The following is a 15,937-nucleotide window of genomic DNA, read 5'->3' as shown; positions in this document are numbered from 1 at the left end:
GTTGATATAGATCAGATCGCCCGTTGGCACCAGCGCCATCACGTGAGAACGCGCTCCTAATTTCAAATTAGAAGACAAGAACGCGCAGTAAAAGGGTCGCAACAAGAGAAATATCCATCAACTAATTGATTCAATGTTGGATTCCTGTTGTTTCTTCATACGCATTGAGTCATAGTCCTGCATCGGGGTCTCCACCGATCCTCAGTTCAGCCCCGCCTTCTCATTCGTTGCCTCTGCGTGGGAAATTTAATTTGCCCGCATTTCGCACAACCACCCCTCCTCCTTGTCAACTCCCTCAAGATACTTATCCGGCGATTCGTGGCGCGATCGGCGCCTTGGAGATTCCCTCCGCAATATCGATCATTTTCTAGGATGGCTCAGAACTCTGCCCAAATCCCCAGTACGTCCTGCACTCAAAAGACGTGACTCATCCCAGTTGCATCACTAACACTCGATAGCTGGGGAGTCCAATGCCCCCGCCGCTCAGCAACCTCAGGCTGAGGGCGCACAGGATGCCTCAGCTGCTCCTAAGGTGAAGACAGAGAAGGAGCGTATGTCAACCCCACGGACCCGATCGATTTCCACTGCCCTCCGATACTCCTGCATACTATGACGATACAGGACGAGCGGCTGACATTGTGATTGTTCTTTAGTCGAGCGCGAGCGCAAGAAGGCTGAGAAGGCGAAGAAGTTTGCAGAGAAGCAGGCCAAGGCTGCGAGCAAACCTGCCGCCGCTCCCAAGGCTGACAAGAAGGCCGCCAAGGTTGAGAAGGAGAAGACTACAGACGCCTACGATCCCAAAGTCATCGAGGCCGGCCGCCTCGAGTGGTGGGAAGAGCGAGATCTCTTCAAGCCCGAATGGGGTCCCGATGGCAAGGTCAAGCCCGAGGGCTCCTTCGTCATTCCCATTCCTCCTCCCAACGTTACCGGCTCTCTGCACATGGGTCACGCTTTGACCAACGCCCTGCAAGATACCATGATTCGCTGGCAGCGTATGAAGGGTAAGACTACCCTCTGGCTTCCTGGAATGGACCACGCCGGTATTTCGACTCAGAGCGTTGTCGAGAAGATGCTCTGGAAGAACGAGAAGAAGACTCGTCATGACTTGGGACGTGAGGCTATGGTCAACAAGATTTGGGACTGGAAGGATGTATACCACGCCAACATTAAAAACGCGTTGCGAAGAGTTGGTGGTTCATTTGATTGGTCTCGTGAGGCCTTCACCATGGATGAAAACCTGTCCGCCGCTGTGACCGAGACCTTCGTTCGTCTCCACGAAGAGGGTATTATTTACCGAGCCAATCGCCTGGTCAACTGGTGTGTGGCCTTGAACACCTCGCTTTCTAACCTTGAGGTGGAGAACAAGGATCTTGAGGGCCGAACTCTCCTGGATGTGCCTGGTTATGATAAGAAGGTCGAGTTTGGTGTCCTGACCCACTTCTGCTATGAGATTGATGGCAGCACAGAGCGTATCGAGATTGCTACTACTCGTCCAGAGACCATGGTCGGTGATACCGGTATCGCCGTCCACCCTACTGACAAGCGTTACGGACACTTGATTGGCAAGAATGCCCGTCACCCTTTCATTGACCGCTTGATGCCTATCGTCGCCGATGAAGGCGTCGACCCCGAATTCGGTACTGGTGCCGTGAAGATCACTCCTGCTCACGACTTCAACGATTTCACCCGTGGTAAGCAGCACAACCTTGAATTCATCTCTGTTATGAATGATGACGGTACCTTCAACCAGAACGGTGGACCTTTCGCTGGTATGAAGCGCTTCGATGCTCGTTACGCTGTGATCAACGCGCTGAAGGAGAAGGGCCTGTATGTGAAGTGGGAGCACAACCCCATGAAGGTGCCTCGTTGCGCCAAGTCGAACGATGTGATCGAGCCTATCCTTAAGCCGCAATGGTGGATGAAGATGGACAGCCTTGTCGGGCCTGCTATTGAGGCCGTGGAGAAGGGTGACATTATCATTCGACCCGAGAGTGCAGAGAAGAGCTACTTCCGCTGGATGCGTAACCTGAACGACTGGTGTCTGTCCCGTCAGCTTTGGTGGGGTCACCAGGCCCCTGCCTACTTCGTCAAGATTGAGGGCGAGCAGGGTGATGACAGTGATGGCAACCTCTGGGTGACTGGACGTACCGAGGAGGATGCTCGCAAGAAGGCTGAGGCCAAGTTCCCTGACAAGAAGTTCGAACTGGTTCGTGATCCGGATGTCCTGGACACCTGGTTCTCCTCTGGTCTGTGGCCCTTCTCGACTTTGGGATGGCCTCGCAAGACCCATGACTTTGAGAACTTGTACCCCACCTCGGTTCTGGAAACCGGCTGGGATATTCTGTTCTTCTGGGTTGCACGTATGATCATGCTTGGTATCAAGATGACTGGCCAGATTCCCTTCAGGGAGGTATACTGCCACTCTTTGATCCGTGACTCTGAGGGCCGCAAGATGTCCAAGTCTCTGGGTAACGTCATCGATCCTCTGGACGTTATGGAGGGTATTCAGTTGCAGACTCTCCACGATAAGCTGTTGCTTGGTAACATGCCCGAAAAGGAGATTGCCACTGCTACCAAGTATCAGAAGAAGGCTTTCCCCAAGGGTATCCCTGAGTGCGGTGCTGACGCTCTGCGCTTTGCCCTTGTTTCTTACACTACCGGTGGTATGTAATACTTTCCTCGTTACTCCAATGTTTCTTTACTAACTTTTCTCCAGGTGGTGACATTGCTTTCGATGTTCAGGTCATTCACGGATACCGTCGCTTCTGTAACAAGATTTACCAGGCTACTAAGTTCGTCCTCGGTAAGCTAGGAGACGACTTCAAGCCTCAGGCCAAGGTCACCAAGACTGGCCACGAGTCTTTGTCCGAGCGCTGGATTCTGCACAAGTTCAACTTGGCCGCCAAGGAGGTGAACGAGGTCTTGGAGAACCGTGAGTTCTCCAGCGCTGCCAACATCATCTACCAGTACTGGTACAGCCAGCTCTGCGATGTGTTCATTGAGAACTCCAAGTACCTGTTGGCCGACGATGCTTCCCCCGAGACTCAGGAGTCCGCTAAGCAGACCCTTTACACCGCACTGGAGGGAGCCCTGACTTTGATCCACCCGATCATGCCCTTCGTGACTGAGCACTTGTGGCAGCGTCTGCCCCGCCGCCCCGAAGACAAGACCATCTCCATCATGCGGGCCAAGTACCCCGAGTACCAGGCCGAGTTTGAAGACCCGGCTGCCGAGGCTGCCTACGAGCTCATCTTGAACAGCTCAAAGGCCATCCGCTCCATTCTGGCCCAGTATGATGTCAAGACCAAGGGAGATATCATCATCCAGACCTACGACGCCACCAGCCAGCAGACCGTCTCTGAGCAGATCACCACCATCAAGTCACTGGGTGGCAAGACCCTTGGTGAGCTGTCCCACCTAGGCCCCGAGAACAAGACCCCACCGGCTGGGTGTGTCGTGGCTGCTGTTGGCGCTGAGGCTGCTGTCTACTTGCGTGTGTCCAAGGAGGTTGCTCTGGAGCAGGAGGAGAAGGCCAAGGCTGCCCTTGAGAGGGCCCGTGAGACCGTGCGCCGATCCCAGACCATCATGAGCGCCCCTACTTGGAAGGACAAGGTCAAGCTTGAGGTCCGCGAGGCTGAAGAGAAGCGCCTCCGTGATGCGGAGAGCGAGGCTGCTCACTTGGAGGAGCAAATCAAGGAGTTTGAGAAGCTTCGTCTGGAGTAAGCCACGTACTTGGTCTATAGATGAAAAGTATTACCCAGGAATGAATCATTACCGATTTCTTTTTCGAGTCTCACTTTGCTCTGATAAATCTTTTGCATAAGTCATCGAGTTGCAAACCCACAACATGAGGGCGACCATAGATAGAAGCACGACTGGACGATCACTGGCTTACAGTGAGGGTCCTGACTCCAGAGTGTGTCCTTACTTGCAGCTTCCTAATTGCTTTGAGATGGGCTACAAACCTCACAGGAACTGTGAGATCGCCAACATGAAAGCCATATACATCTGTTTTATTTCACTATATAGAAATAAGAGTCGATAAAACTATTGAATTTTAGGGAGAATTCCTATCATTTCTGTGCACAACGCTTATTACAGATGTTTCTGCCTTAGGCCACAACTTCGACAGCAAATCCTAATCAGGACTAGAGCTGGTTATGCATATATTATATTATATTCAAACAATATGCACCAGAGCATTAGAGATACATAAGTTATCAAGGTTGCTCAGCTTAGCATCAGGGGTTAGTCAGCTATTCATTCGTACATATACTAGCTGTATGTTCTAGTTCTAGTTGTTTCATTTAGTATTGAAGTCCAAGGTGGATCCTTATCGATAAGGATGCCAAGCCTTTCCCCCAAAACTTTTCTGTTGCGTTTTTTACGCCGAGTCTTCAAGAAAACCACAGCCCACCCATCATGTTGCGTGAAGTGTACGTTTGCGCAAGTCATTCAAATAAGCATTCCACCGCTAACTCATCTCTTATAGTAAAGCTAAGAACCCGCGCACTGCGCGTATCCTGAAGGCGCGCGAGCCTCAACTCATCGAGAACCCGAAAAAGACACTACTGCTGCACGGCACAAAATGTCCTCAGGCACTTGACACCGTCCTCAAGACATTTAACTCCCTGACTAAGCCCAATTCCGTGCTTTTCCACAAGAAGAATGCCAATGTTCACCCCTTTGAGAACACCGAGAGCCTGGAGTTCATGGCCAACAAGAACGAGTGCGGCCTGGTAGTCTACGGAAGCAGCAACAAGAAGCGACCCAACTGTCTCACACTTGCCCGAATTTTCAGCTCACAACTATTGGATCTGTGTGAGCTGATCCTTCTGCCTGCCGCCGAGGCAGGTGATATTCCTCCGATCAATGAGCTGGTCATGCACGTCGGCCAAGGACTGCGCCCAATGATGCTGTTCGCAGGAAGCCCCTGGGACGACCCGACCTCCCAATCGCATGTCATGCTCAAGAGCTTCTTCCTGGATATGTTCAAGGGCGAGGAGACCGACCGTATCGACGTTGAGGGTCTGCAGTACGTGCTGATGGTTGCCGCCGAGGAGCCGCGCGAGGATCTGTCCCCCGTTGTGCACCTGCGATGGTATAAGGTCCTTACCAAGCGGAGTGGTCACAAGCTTCCCCGTGTGGAACTAGAGGAGATTGGTCCCAAGTTCGATTTCAAGATTGGACGTTTCCGTCCTGCGGCACCGGATGCCATGAAGGAGGCCATGAAGCAAGGCAAGCGACCGAACGAGGAGGCCAGAACCAAGAAGAACATCACCACAGACGCTGTTGGTGACAAGATGGGTCGTGTTCACTTGGCTAAGCAAGATCTGGGCGGTCTCCAGACTCGCAAGATGAAGGGTCTGAAGCGCCGAGCCGAGGTCGAGTCGGACGATGACGAGGAGATGGAGATGATGGATGTGGATGAGATTTTGGAAGAGGAAGGCCACAAGCGGGCTCGTACAGACTAGACCTGATCTACTTGCATGTTGTAACTTCTTGTCAAGGCGTTCTCTTTGGGCCGGTTTAGGGTTTGTGCTTTTTCGACTGCAAAACTGCAGAATATCATGTACCGGCATGGAAAAGTATCTATATTTGACTGTGACCAAAAAAATACAGCCATCCATTTTGTTCATGTATGTTCCTAGAATTCGATTCTATAAAATCTATCTCAAATGTTCATCTTCAATGAATTCGACATATCCACGTGACCATGACGTCGGCCCTCTCGGCATCATCTCACATGCCGAGGCGTTTTCCCTCGCGCTGGTCCGACTCAAGTGCCGTACTCCTCTTCCCCTCCATATTCTCTTTTATTCTTCCCCTAATGACCTTCAACAACCTTCAGACTTGTCGCCGTGGTGAAATCACCGAGTAGTCTCCTTCGTCTCTGTTTGACCTCCTGAGGTCCTGCGACGCCATGGATACGCTCTTAGTGAGTACCGGTCCCGGAAGCACATGCAGATCTACAATACTAACGGATAATGATGCAAGACTCAACTGGACGCCCTCATTCTCAAGCCCGAACTTCAACCGTTATTATCTCTAGTCAAAGGTGCCCGCAATGGTATCGTCTATGGATCGAAAGTGCGGTTTCCGCATGCGCTGGTGTATGTGCCCCGGAGCTCTCAGACCGAGATATAGTATGGAAGAACAAGCCAAACTGACCTTAAATCTCCACTTAGAATGATTTTTCTGTTCCGATCAGGATCGTGAGTGCTACTTCTTCGCTCTTTCAGGCAAGTCAAGTTTTCCGTCGGCTAATGGATAAACCTATAGATTCCGGGAAAAAGTCAAGCTTGTCCTCAGCGCAACACGCCTACATGCGCGAAACCTTGCCACCTTTGCGATCATATATAAACTGTCGATGATTGTCCTCCGGAACATCAACACTTCGGGCCTAGCAAAGGAAGGCCGATACGATAGCTTCTTTTCGGGCTTGTTGGGAGGATATGCTGTCTTCGGACGACAGCGAGGAAGTATCAGCCAACAGGTATGACATGACATCTATCTAGTTCAAAATATAAGCTGTCGGAAGCTAACACCATTCAAGATTGTCATTTACGTCTTCGCTCGCGTGATGCTGTCCCTCGCCAAACTCGCCGTCGAACCCAACATGCACCCTCTCTCCCCCCTTCTCACTCCAGAATCCCGCACCAAGATCTACGATCATGCCTGGCCCGCTTTCGCCAGTTTTACCTGGGCATTTGTCATGTATATTTTCCGATGGTATCCTGAAACCCTGGCGTCCAGCTTGCGGAGTAGCATGGTTTATATGTATGTCGCCCTCCGCCTATTCCCTCTACGCCAATCTCATTTGTATATGGTGCTAATATGTATGATACAGCTACTCGGACTCAGATCATTGGGATTCATTGCGAACGTTGTTCATCCACAACAAATAAACCCTTGGTGATGGCAGGGTGATTGGCCACTGAATGACAGCGGGGCTGATTCAAAACCCTGCCTTTCTTTCTGAACATCATTATTTTCATTCTTATCCAACTGGTTTTGGATATAGAACGGCGCATAGAATGGAGTTTTGTTTAATTTTGAATACAAGACGAAATACGTTTTTGTGAGAATCTCGAATTGAATAGGCTAGCAATGAGATTTGAAGTACATATTATGAAGACTCAATATCTGACCGAGGGCAAGCAGTAGAATGGGTATTCTTTGAATAATGAACAAGCAGACATTTAAGACATCAGGAATGTTCACACTTTGTGTAAGTTTTTCAAGGTCATTCCGTAGTAAAGAATCGGTTTCATTTGGCCGACATTCGGCACGAAAGATAAAGTAATAACACAAGAAAGAAGTAATAATATCGTAACGTAAAAGGGTATGAGAAAGCAAACGTGACAGAAACTCGCTCAAATAAAGTCATAACATAGCTCTAAGCCACCAGTCAACCGGAGAGACAACAATGACCATGAATGGAGGACATGGATAATTACCTCAACAAAGGCAAGACTGTGCTTGAATAGACGCAGTCACTTAGTGGGCATTGGTCCCATCAATTTCCACTAGAACCTTCAAGTTTCGATCCATCCAGTCCACAGTGTTCGCAGTAAGGAGGGCAAAGTTCCAGTCATTATCGCTCGAGAATACTTCGAGACCATCTGGAAGCCAGACCTTGACCTTCCAGGTTGCCATTGCGGCCTCTCGTGCCTGCTGAGCAACAGAATCATCACTGTCCGAGCCTTGCAGGAAGGGCAGACTGGGGATTTGCCCAGAGTAGCGGCGCAGGATAGCCTGCTTGGCTGCCTCGGGGCCGGGCACCTGGTCAGCTGGTAGATCGAATTGGGGGAGGATTCGTTTGCCATCCTGGATCACGTTGATACGCATGTAGATCTGGTCTGTAGACGTAGGTGGGTGCACATGGGTTGATGGGAGCGGAGCAAATGGCTGCTGGTGAAATTGGTGGTTCGAAATCGGGCCACCGTCGTGACCGGTTTCATGGCTTCGTCGAACGATGTTCTCACGGATAATTCTCGACACGTCACGGGTGATGCTGCTAGCACTGTTGAGAGGGTTAGTGACTTTCTTTGCTTGTGTGCAGAGTGTAAACGTACAATTCATCACGTGCCGGGGAGTGTCCTTCTCCTCCAATGCGCCAGTGAAGACCTGCTGTGGAGTCTGCATGAATTATGCGATTGATGTTCGCATCCTCGCAAGGACTCGGGCATGATGCTTCACCGTCGTGAATAATCCGGTAGTGACTATCAACAGCTGCCACAAGGCCACGCCAGTCTGGTTGCTGAAGACCGGACAAGGACCACAAGCTATCCAACTCAAAGTTTTGGTTGTATAATTCGTAGGACTTGGCAATGTCGTAGTTAAGAGTGTATCCGTCCAAGAAAAGGTCAGTGAGACCAAGATCCACAACATGAGTAGAGTCAACGGGGCCTTGATGGGGGTGGGTCTGAACCGACGGGGCAGGTGGCATTGTTTGTTCCATATCGCCGGGTCGATGATCCTGATTGTGATATCGAATTACGTTGTCCGGCGAAAGGGGCACAACGGGACCATTCATACGATCAGTCATACGCTCGAAACCGTCATTGGTTTGACGTCGCCGACGATCATCTGTACCACCACCTTTACGGCTTTCAATAGCATATTGTCTCTGTCTCTCGTTTGTCACCATTCTTCGCAACAAGGGGATCACAAGCGAAATGATTCTCTGCTGATCACGAGGCCATGTGTGAGTTCTTGGACCCATGCCCTCGTTGACTACATTCTCTCCAAAGAACCGAGCACCATTACCCTCAGCCTCGAGAAAGTGTCGAACACAGTTCCACAAACGCAGCTTGACCATTTCTGTATCTCCTTTGCCTCGCTGCCCAACACAATCTCGTCGGTCTGGATGCTCATCATTAAGCATATATGCCTTCGCTGCAGCTTGAAGATGAAGGAAGTTTTCCGGCGATAATTCAAGGGACGCGAAAAGCTTCGACATTGGAGGACGAGTATACTTCTTATTGCTGGAAGGTTGACGGAAAAGCGCAGCGGCAGAGTGTACGCCAGCCATACGAGCTTCATTCATAGAGCTCTGCGGCACAGAACGGATATCCATACCATCGCCGGAGTACCCATGTGAAGGTGGCAGTGATGCTTGCGCATTTTGCTGAGACCCAGAGATGTCTGTTCCTGTCAAAGCAGGGTCGAGGTTGTCATCATTTCGCTTTCGTTTTTTTGACACGGTGCGAGAAAGCCCCGGGCTCTGGGAATGCTCGTTTGGGACCCTCAGATGTCTCCCGCTTCCCATACCCGCACCAAAATTCGCGTCGCCAAACCCATCCTCACCAAGATGAATGTCTCCGCCATATCCGTCTAATTGTTGATGGCTAACTGCGGTGGCAGCAGCGGCAGCCCAATGCGATAGGTCCTGATCTTGGTCTGCCGCGGCGGTCGCAGCTTCCACCAAGCCTGCAAGCTGATTATCGCTTGCCGAATAAGTGTTGTTCGGGTCAAGCTGGACATTCGAGGTTGATTGAGAGTTGTGGTCACCGAGCGAAGGAGGAGGATGTTGGGTCGAGTTTGAGGCCATGGTCGACTGTCGCAAACGTGATAGGTGAAGCGTAAATGCTGTGTTGAGCTCGAGAACAAGTGTGCCTTTGTATTTTCTGATTAGGGTCCAGCTGGAATGGTTGTTTTCTGCTCAGTGCGCTCAATCGCCAGAGCAAGTTCAATAAAGTGAAGCCGTCAACAAGAGCTCTATCGGACAAAAGCTCGGTCGCGAGTTCACGAGTTCGTGGGTCCAGCAACTTGGAGTCAGGGGTATTCCTGACAAGCGCTGCACCCAGACAAGGGTGAAGAATAAGTGGGTAGATTGCTCGAGGCAATGTTGCCTGCAATAATTCAATTCGGAGTTCTGAAGCTTGACCTGATAAACTGACGATAAAGGTGTTTGCGTGGTTTGAAGGAACGACAGACAGTGCAAACCCTGCGGTGGGTTTACGATGATTATGTAACTAGACCCATAAGGATTACTAAGAGCCCCACTATCAATTAGACCAATCTATGCCCTGAATGACCGGAGAGAAGAAGAGGTACTTGATTAGTAAAAGTGGTGAATCATGTCATCTATGGATGTACGGAATAATGTTCATTATTGCACGTATTGTCAGCCCGATGGTCAAGAATTACATCCTTAGATCGCTGTCCATGTAGTATATTGATAGGATATGATGTCAATAGGTCTCATATTATGCATCTAAGCCATAAAGCCGAGTATGCTCTACCCATAGACAGATTCAAACAACTTAATGATTTCCGGCCTGTGACCACAAGCAAGTTCGCAGCAAGAATTACCAATCAATTGATTCCAGGGGTTTGTCATTATTCAAATCAGAACCCAGCTTTATCTGTCGACTGCATAATGTTCTCCGATTATTATGAATCCAGGTTCGGACTACTTCCGAATAAAATTTGAGAAACATTATACGTACCGCTGAGCAGATGGAAAGCCCTTTTTTCTCACATCATATGATCGTATGTACTATGTCTATGTATGGATTGACATTATCCTTGCTACTTATCAAGTCGTATCAATATATAGGAGGTGGTAAAGTGCGCTTTAGCTCTTGACTAGGGTAATTGGGAAGGTGTGAAGTAGACAGAGCAAAAAGCTAAGTGAAAGCAAGATTGGTTGATATGATTTCGATGCTATTAAGGAACTAATACATGGGCTTCGAGACTTTGAAAAACACGCAACGCTTGTTGCTTTCTTCGGTTGAGGTCATTCAAGTCGAATAGCAGGCCACACTCATAGCAAATTGGAGGAATACTCCAGGGGAAAGCCCCTCCCCAGGAGAGGAAGGTGTGATTTGAAGCCAAGCAATAATTCGATGAGTGACTGAAAGACAAAACTTTGTCTTCTTTGTTGTCACCACACGATTCCCATTCAGATCCAGTGCCTTCAACATCCAATCTTTGATTTTTCTGTTCTTCTGACTCTTTGATGACGGTATCAAACTTATCAATGCTTATTTCATCGTAGATGAGACGCTCGATACCCAAACCCTGAACTTTTTGGATGGCCAGGCACCATTGAAACCAAGTAATTGGACTGCTCATTGCAAAATCGGAAACACTCCAGCCATGTTGATCTTTGTCGTATGGATCGCATCCAGCATTAAGCAAAAGCAGGAGACGTTCTTTCAATGTGTGAAACCCCCTTTCGCCATGAACCGAGCCTGGGATAGAATATGCGATGGCGAGGTGCAAAGCGTTCTCACCAAAGTTTGTCTTTGCTCTGAAGTCTGCTCCTAAATCTAGAAGTTCTTTTACTATCACAAGACTTTGCTGTCCAGGATTGCAGACGTTGAAAAGCAGTGGAGTGAAACCATCACCGTTGCGATGTTCAGTGTCGCAACCTAAACAAATAAACATGTTGAGTAAAAAGGACACCTCAGTAGCGGGTATAACTTTCGATCCAGGCAAGGCCTGGCTAATGGTGAAGTGAAGGGGATTTCCACCAAGTGCAGCCGAATTTATATCGCAGCCCGATCTAATGAATAGACGCAGGATTTTATTCAGCGTAGACCTCGGGACATCGTAATCGGTTCGTCGGTACCAAAAGGCATTTCGCACGTCATAAATTGCAGTTGCGCCATCACTAAATAGCAGTGTCAGTCAGACTTGAAACCAAATTCAAAGAGAATATATCGTCAATTTACAAGCGACAATTGTTGGGATCCGCTCCTTCGTTGATCAAAAGCTCGCATATATCAAAGTTTAATTGCCTAGCTGCGACCTGTAGTTTTTCAGCGGTTTGAAAATGACTTGAATGCTTTCAGTATATGAACTAACCGACAACAGACTCTCGTTTTTGAGATTTCGAGCATTTGGGGATGCTTGTTCATTCCCAAGGAGCTCCCGCAAATGTTGAATATTATTGGACCTGACACACTCGAAGACTGGTGATTTGATGTCTACCACTGGATATGTAGAGATGGAGCGGTGAATATTAGGTGTATGCAACGCGTCGAGGCGAGACAGTGAGATTAGAAGGCCATCTGTATGAACCTTCCTCTCAGGAGTAATAAGGAAAAGGACGTCAGATATTTTAGTGTACTTGTTATTCAGGCTGCGGAGAAGCGTTATTCGAACTGAAACATTACCAGCGACTGATTCCTGAGATAGAAACCTATTTTCAATAGATTCCCTCATTCTTGATGGATTAGAAAGGTGGCTGGTGTTTTGGGAAGGCAAGCGCGTCATTTTGTCACCGGACCGCTTCATATATGGGAATTTACAATTGATAGAATCCGTTGGCTTCTTCAGTGTAGCGGCAGCCGTTGTGTGGCAAGCTGCAAGTAAGTCGTCCAGCTCGTCTCGAATCCAAATGACGTCCTTGACAGGGAGACTCGCTTGGATTATCTGTTTTATCGTCAAGAGTCTCAGTGCTTCGTTAATATTTGGTCTCAGAAGCATCAAAGGCAAGGTCGCACTCTCAAGGTTAAATTCGATCCAGTTGGACACAGAGCTTCCTCCTGCATCAGCGAAAATGGTGGATTTAATTGATTTCCTGACGTACAGCTTGTTGATGTGATTTGACAGTCTCTTAACTGGTCTGAAGGAGCTCTCCGTTTTCCGGGTAATTTCGCTTGGAGTATCTTGAACACTGTAGATGGATGACAGAGCTCGGCTCACGTGGTCCATCGTGTCATGCACAGCAAGATCATTGAACCTTCAATGTTTGTTAGCTATAAAAGTAGAGAACATGTTTTCTAAATGGCTGCCAACCCTGTGAGAACCTGGAGATTGATGCTCAGCTGCGACTTGTAGTTTTCCAGTGATTTAAAGGAGGCTGCCAGCTGCCCACCAAAAGCCAGTTGTACCCTATCGTAGAACAATCGAATTCGCTGCCTTTTGCTGATATCAGGTCCCATAAAGTTGGAAGCAACAATCTCTTCAATAGACTCATATTCCAGCTTTAATTTCTGAAGCGTCAAGCGGATATGGCTGAACGTAGCACTTGCAGGAGCAATCGTCAACGGGTGTTGCTTTCTATATCTCTCGCAGTAACCTTGAATGCTAAGAAGCAGAAATTCAACTTCCTCCAGCTCTGATCTCAACTTTTCAATATCGTGTGATGTTTTTTTGACTGTCAAAATCAATTGATGTGTATGTTTCCCGAGACGAAATAGTCCATCTAATAGGCCAATCACAGCCGCAATGTTGGCAGTCAGAGACAACGGATCCATCTTAAGGTCCTTGGAAACAGAGGTTCGTGATCACGAGAACGCGTGAATTTATATCTGGACCTCGGTCGATGGGGCTGTGCTTCTAATGCGTCGATTTTGGGGGGGAACCCCGTCGTCAGCTGCTTGGCGAGCGGGGTTTAAAGTCACGCAGGAGAAGACTTGTCATGAACATACTGTCTTTAGTTCTAACGCTTGATTAAATCCTTACAGGCGTCAAAAAACATGCCATATCCTACCGTAGAGCAAGGAAATATGAATGAGCTCAGTGATGAGGGACAAGAGCTTCATTCACGTTATATCAACGATTTTCAGCTGGCCTCTACAAAATACTTGTCTCGTCCGAAGTTTAGCCAGCCTGACCAGATGCCCAACGCCGTGTCCAACCTTCAGCGGATGACATACCCTGACTCTTTCGCTTGTCAAATCATATTTCCTGTACGAGCTTTTCCTGTGAGGCACGCGAGTCCCCCTCCTCAGGACTCCTTTCACTCCGGATCCGCAGAAAAGATGACTACTTCCAAGCACCAGACTCCAACTACATGCTCTGAATCAGTTATTACTCCAAGTCATCTGCAAGCTGAGTGTCCCCAGACTGAGGAAGGAAATACCCAATATATGAACACCTTCTCGGGGGTCAGTTCGGAGGAAGAAGCGCTGCGACTATTTGAGATTATCAAAGAAAAGAGTCAAGGAAATGGTGAAAATATCGAGACATTATTGCAGGAGATAGGAATCTCAGTGGCTGATTATCAGTTTGTACTGTTGGTTGGTGAAATGCATTATCATTCCAAGAGATTGGCACAGGAAGAGATTGACAGAAGAATCCAGCAAGAGATTCACCAGGAGGAACATTCAACAGAGGCTTCCCCGGCACTGGGCTAAGAGGACCTCACACCTGGATGTGCGCTCACCTGGGACCCGATGGCTATAACGATTAAACCCGTGCAAACCTAGCGAAGGCAACAACAAATAGCATTGTCGTTGTGCTAGATGGAAATTTCAGGTGCTTTGTATCTATGCACTTCTTATCGCAATTACTATTGAAGTCATTGCAATTCTCCTTATATTTGAAAGCAGGGTATGTTGACTCGCCGAGAAGTCCACAACGTTTCTGGTATAGTCCGACGTTGGATCTGACTGGGATCGCATTCACTCTCCCTGTACTAGATTTTGAGGGTAGGGGTAGGTTAGAGAAGATGGATAAAGTTACATGTAGTGGTTCTTGCTCTAAATACGAGGAGGAACTTTTGTCTTCAGGGGCTGAATATTCAGGCGAGTGAACATGTACCCGGAATGCTCCGAAGTAGGCCAAATGCAGCGGCGAGTGGGCGCTAGGTGATCACGGTCATACAAAAGCTGTTCTTTTTTTTTTTCTTGGTTAGAGGTCTTTTTTGTTGGTACTCTTGTATTTGCCAGAGACACAGTCAATTTTACCGAATACACGCCAGGCCGCGCATTGTTGCAACGACAACTCTTTAGTATGGGCTCATGTAAATCTTTTAAGAGAGCTCTGTGAGGATAGCGATGAAGAGAAGTACAGGCTATCCAATTTCGAGCTCGGATCGTCAAAGCGGTTGGGAGTGTGAAAAGTAGCCGATTTTTGCCCTTGAATCGCGTAGGCTAGTAAGCACTTTAGCTAGTTACTTGTTTCAGGTACTTCAAATTGATATTTGGAGGATCTTACGACAGGAGACTTGGACAAGGGAGCAGGCCCTGGCGATTTCGCCGAGAGCTGAATAACCGCAATATCCTTCCATTCCATTTTGTGGTTGTATGCGAACTCCATTTGCAAAATCATTCACTTCAAGCCAACAATGTAATATGATCCAAGCAGAGGGGAGTTATTCAAATGTGATGGATCAAATAGAACAAACTATGACGATGCAAACGTGGACACTGTTGTAATCACCTACCGTGACTTCCACGGGTAGATCTATACTGATAATTTTCCAGAGTTTCATGCAGACATGGACGATCATATGGCCGATGATTACCACTACCCGCTCAAAATAAACAAACTGGGTATGTTTAGGTAAAATCTGGATGATAGCATAGCAGTGTCACTAAATAGCCAAATTATTAATAAACATAATCGCCGAACATATGCAGTTGAATAAATGTTTGTATGGCAGTAACGAAAATTTTCAACATTGGTCTTGTTTGTTCAGATAACTAAGTTTCGTGAAACAAGGCACCCTGGCACCAAGTAAAGGGGTTTCATGTGAACCTACCCTTAATCTCGTTCTCCAATCCCCATGGCTTCCAAGAAAGAAATACGGGGCGGCAACAACGTTAAGAGGTCCCAGATTATTCCTGAAGAGAGCTGATTAAAGCGGCGAGCCCACGCCCAAACCGAAGGCGCTAGGTGACCATCACGTGGAACATGCTGTTGTATGTTTTTGGTTATTTTTTCAGATTCATAGGAAATTGCCTAATCAAGCGGTTGGGCAAATCTTACATCTAGCTCGTTACGCTTTCCTAGTCGCTTATTTTGTCGGGATTCTGCCAGCAGCATCCTCGTTAATTAGTTCAGCAGAGCGGGGAACCCGAACATGCACGTGGGAAACATCCGCTTGAAGAAACTATTTTTTTGTGCCGACGAAGTACGTGCTTCTATAGGCTTGAACAAGGCTCTGTGGGGAGCTGAACAGGACCGCGTTAAGTCCAAAAAGGCTTAGCACCGGATATTGCCTACGGGCCTGCCGCTTTACCGACCCAAA

The 15,937-nt window shown here is 48.2% G+C and overlaps 6 protein-coding genes across 6 annotated transcripts; 4 read left to right on the top strand and 2 right to left on the bottom strand.

Annotated features, from left to right (window-relative positions):
- Positions 1 to 182: 182 nt before the first annotated feature.
- N7520_000297 (valine--tRNA ligase) lies at positions 183 to 3,723 on the top strand (the record flags this gene model as incomplete). Its single annotated transcript, XM_057134232.1, has 4 exons — positions 183 to 400; positions 459 to 551; positions 654 to 2,663; positions 2,717 to 3,723. Exons 1-4 carry the CDS (start codon positions 373 to 375, stop codon positions 3,721 to 3,723), a joined length of 3,138 nt encoding a protein of 1,045 aa, XP_057000168.1. The 5' UTR covers positions 183 to 372.
- Positions 3,724 to 4,422: 699 nt separating this feature from the next.
- N7520_000296 (rRNA-binding ribosome biosynthesis protein RPF2) lies at positions 4,423 to 5,474 on the top strand (the record flags this gene model as incomplete). Its single annotated transcript, XM_057134231.1, has 2 exons — positions 4,423 to 4,436; positions 4,493 to 5,474. The coding sequence occupies 2 exons, from the start codon at positions 4,423 to 4,425 to the stop codon at positions 5,472 to 5,474; spliced, it is 996 nt and encodes a 331-aa protein (XP_057000167.1).
- Positions 5,475 to 5,923: 449 nt separating this feature from the next.
- N7520_000295 (Tim17/Tim22/Tim23/Pmp24 family protein) lies at positions 5,924 to 6,908 on the top strand (the record flags this gene model as incomplete). Its single annotated transcript, XM_057134230.1, has 6 exons — positions 5,924 to 5,938; positions 5,998 to 6,113; positions 6,189 to 6,215; positions 6,283 to 6,496; positions 6,557 to 6,780; positions 6,851 to 6,908. The coding sequence occupies 6 exons, from the start codon at positions 5,924 to 5,926 to the stop codon at positions 6,906 to 6,908; spliced, it is 654 nt and encodes a 217-aa protein (XP_057000166.1).
- Positions 6,909 to 7,500: 592 nt separating this feature from the next.
- On the bottom strand, positions 7,501 to 9,556 carry N7520_000294 (uncharacterized protein; the record flags this gene model as incomplete). Its single annotated transcript, XM_057134229.1, has 2 exons — positions 7,501 to 8,026; positions 8,079 to 9,556. The coding sequence occupies 2 exons, from the start codon at positions 9,554 to 9,556 to the stop codon at positions 7,501 to 7,503; spliced, it is 2,004 nt and encodes a 667-aa protein (XP_057000165.1).
- A 1,121-nt stretch (positions 9,557 to 10,677) lies between these two features.
- On the bottom strand, positions 10,678 to 13,115 carry N7520_000293 (ankyrin repeat domain-containing protein; the record flags this gene model as incomplete). Its single annotated transcript, XM_057134228.1, has 4 exons — positions 10,678 to 11,626; positions 11,688 to 11,764; positions 11,821 to 12,700; positions 12,757 to 13,115. Coding segments are annotated over 4 exons (2,265 nt in total), but the record flags the coding sequence as incomplete, so codon positions are not given.
- A 324-nt stretch (positions 13,116 to 13,439) lies between these two features.
- On the top strand, positions 13,440 to 14,099 carry N7520_000292 (uncharacterized protein; the record flags this gene model as incomplete). Its single annotated transcript, XM_057134227.1, has 1 exon — positions 13,440 to 14,099. The coding sequence occupies one exon, from the start codon at positions 13,440 to 13,442 to the stop codon at positions 14,097 to 14,099; it is 660 nt and encodes a 219-aa protein (XP_057000163.1).
- Between the last annotated feature and the right edge of the window lie 1,838 nt (positions 14,100 to 15,937).

Source organism: Penicillium odoratum (assembly GCF_028828045.1).
Source record: "Penicillium odoratum strain IBT 22623 chromosome Unknown utg000001l_segment0_segment0, whole genome shotgun sequence".
Taxonomy (NCBI): domain Eukaryota; kingdom Fungi; phylum Ascomycota; class Eurotiomycetes; order Eurotiales; family Aspergillaceae; genus Penicillium; species Penicillium odoratum.
Note: the sequence above shows the minus strand (reverse complement) of the source record. Positions and strands in the feature narration are given on the sequence as shown.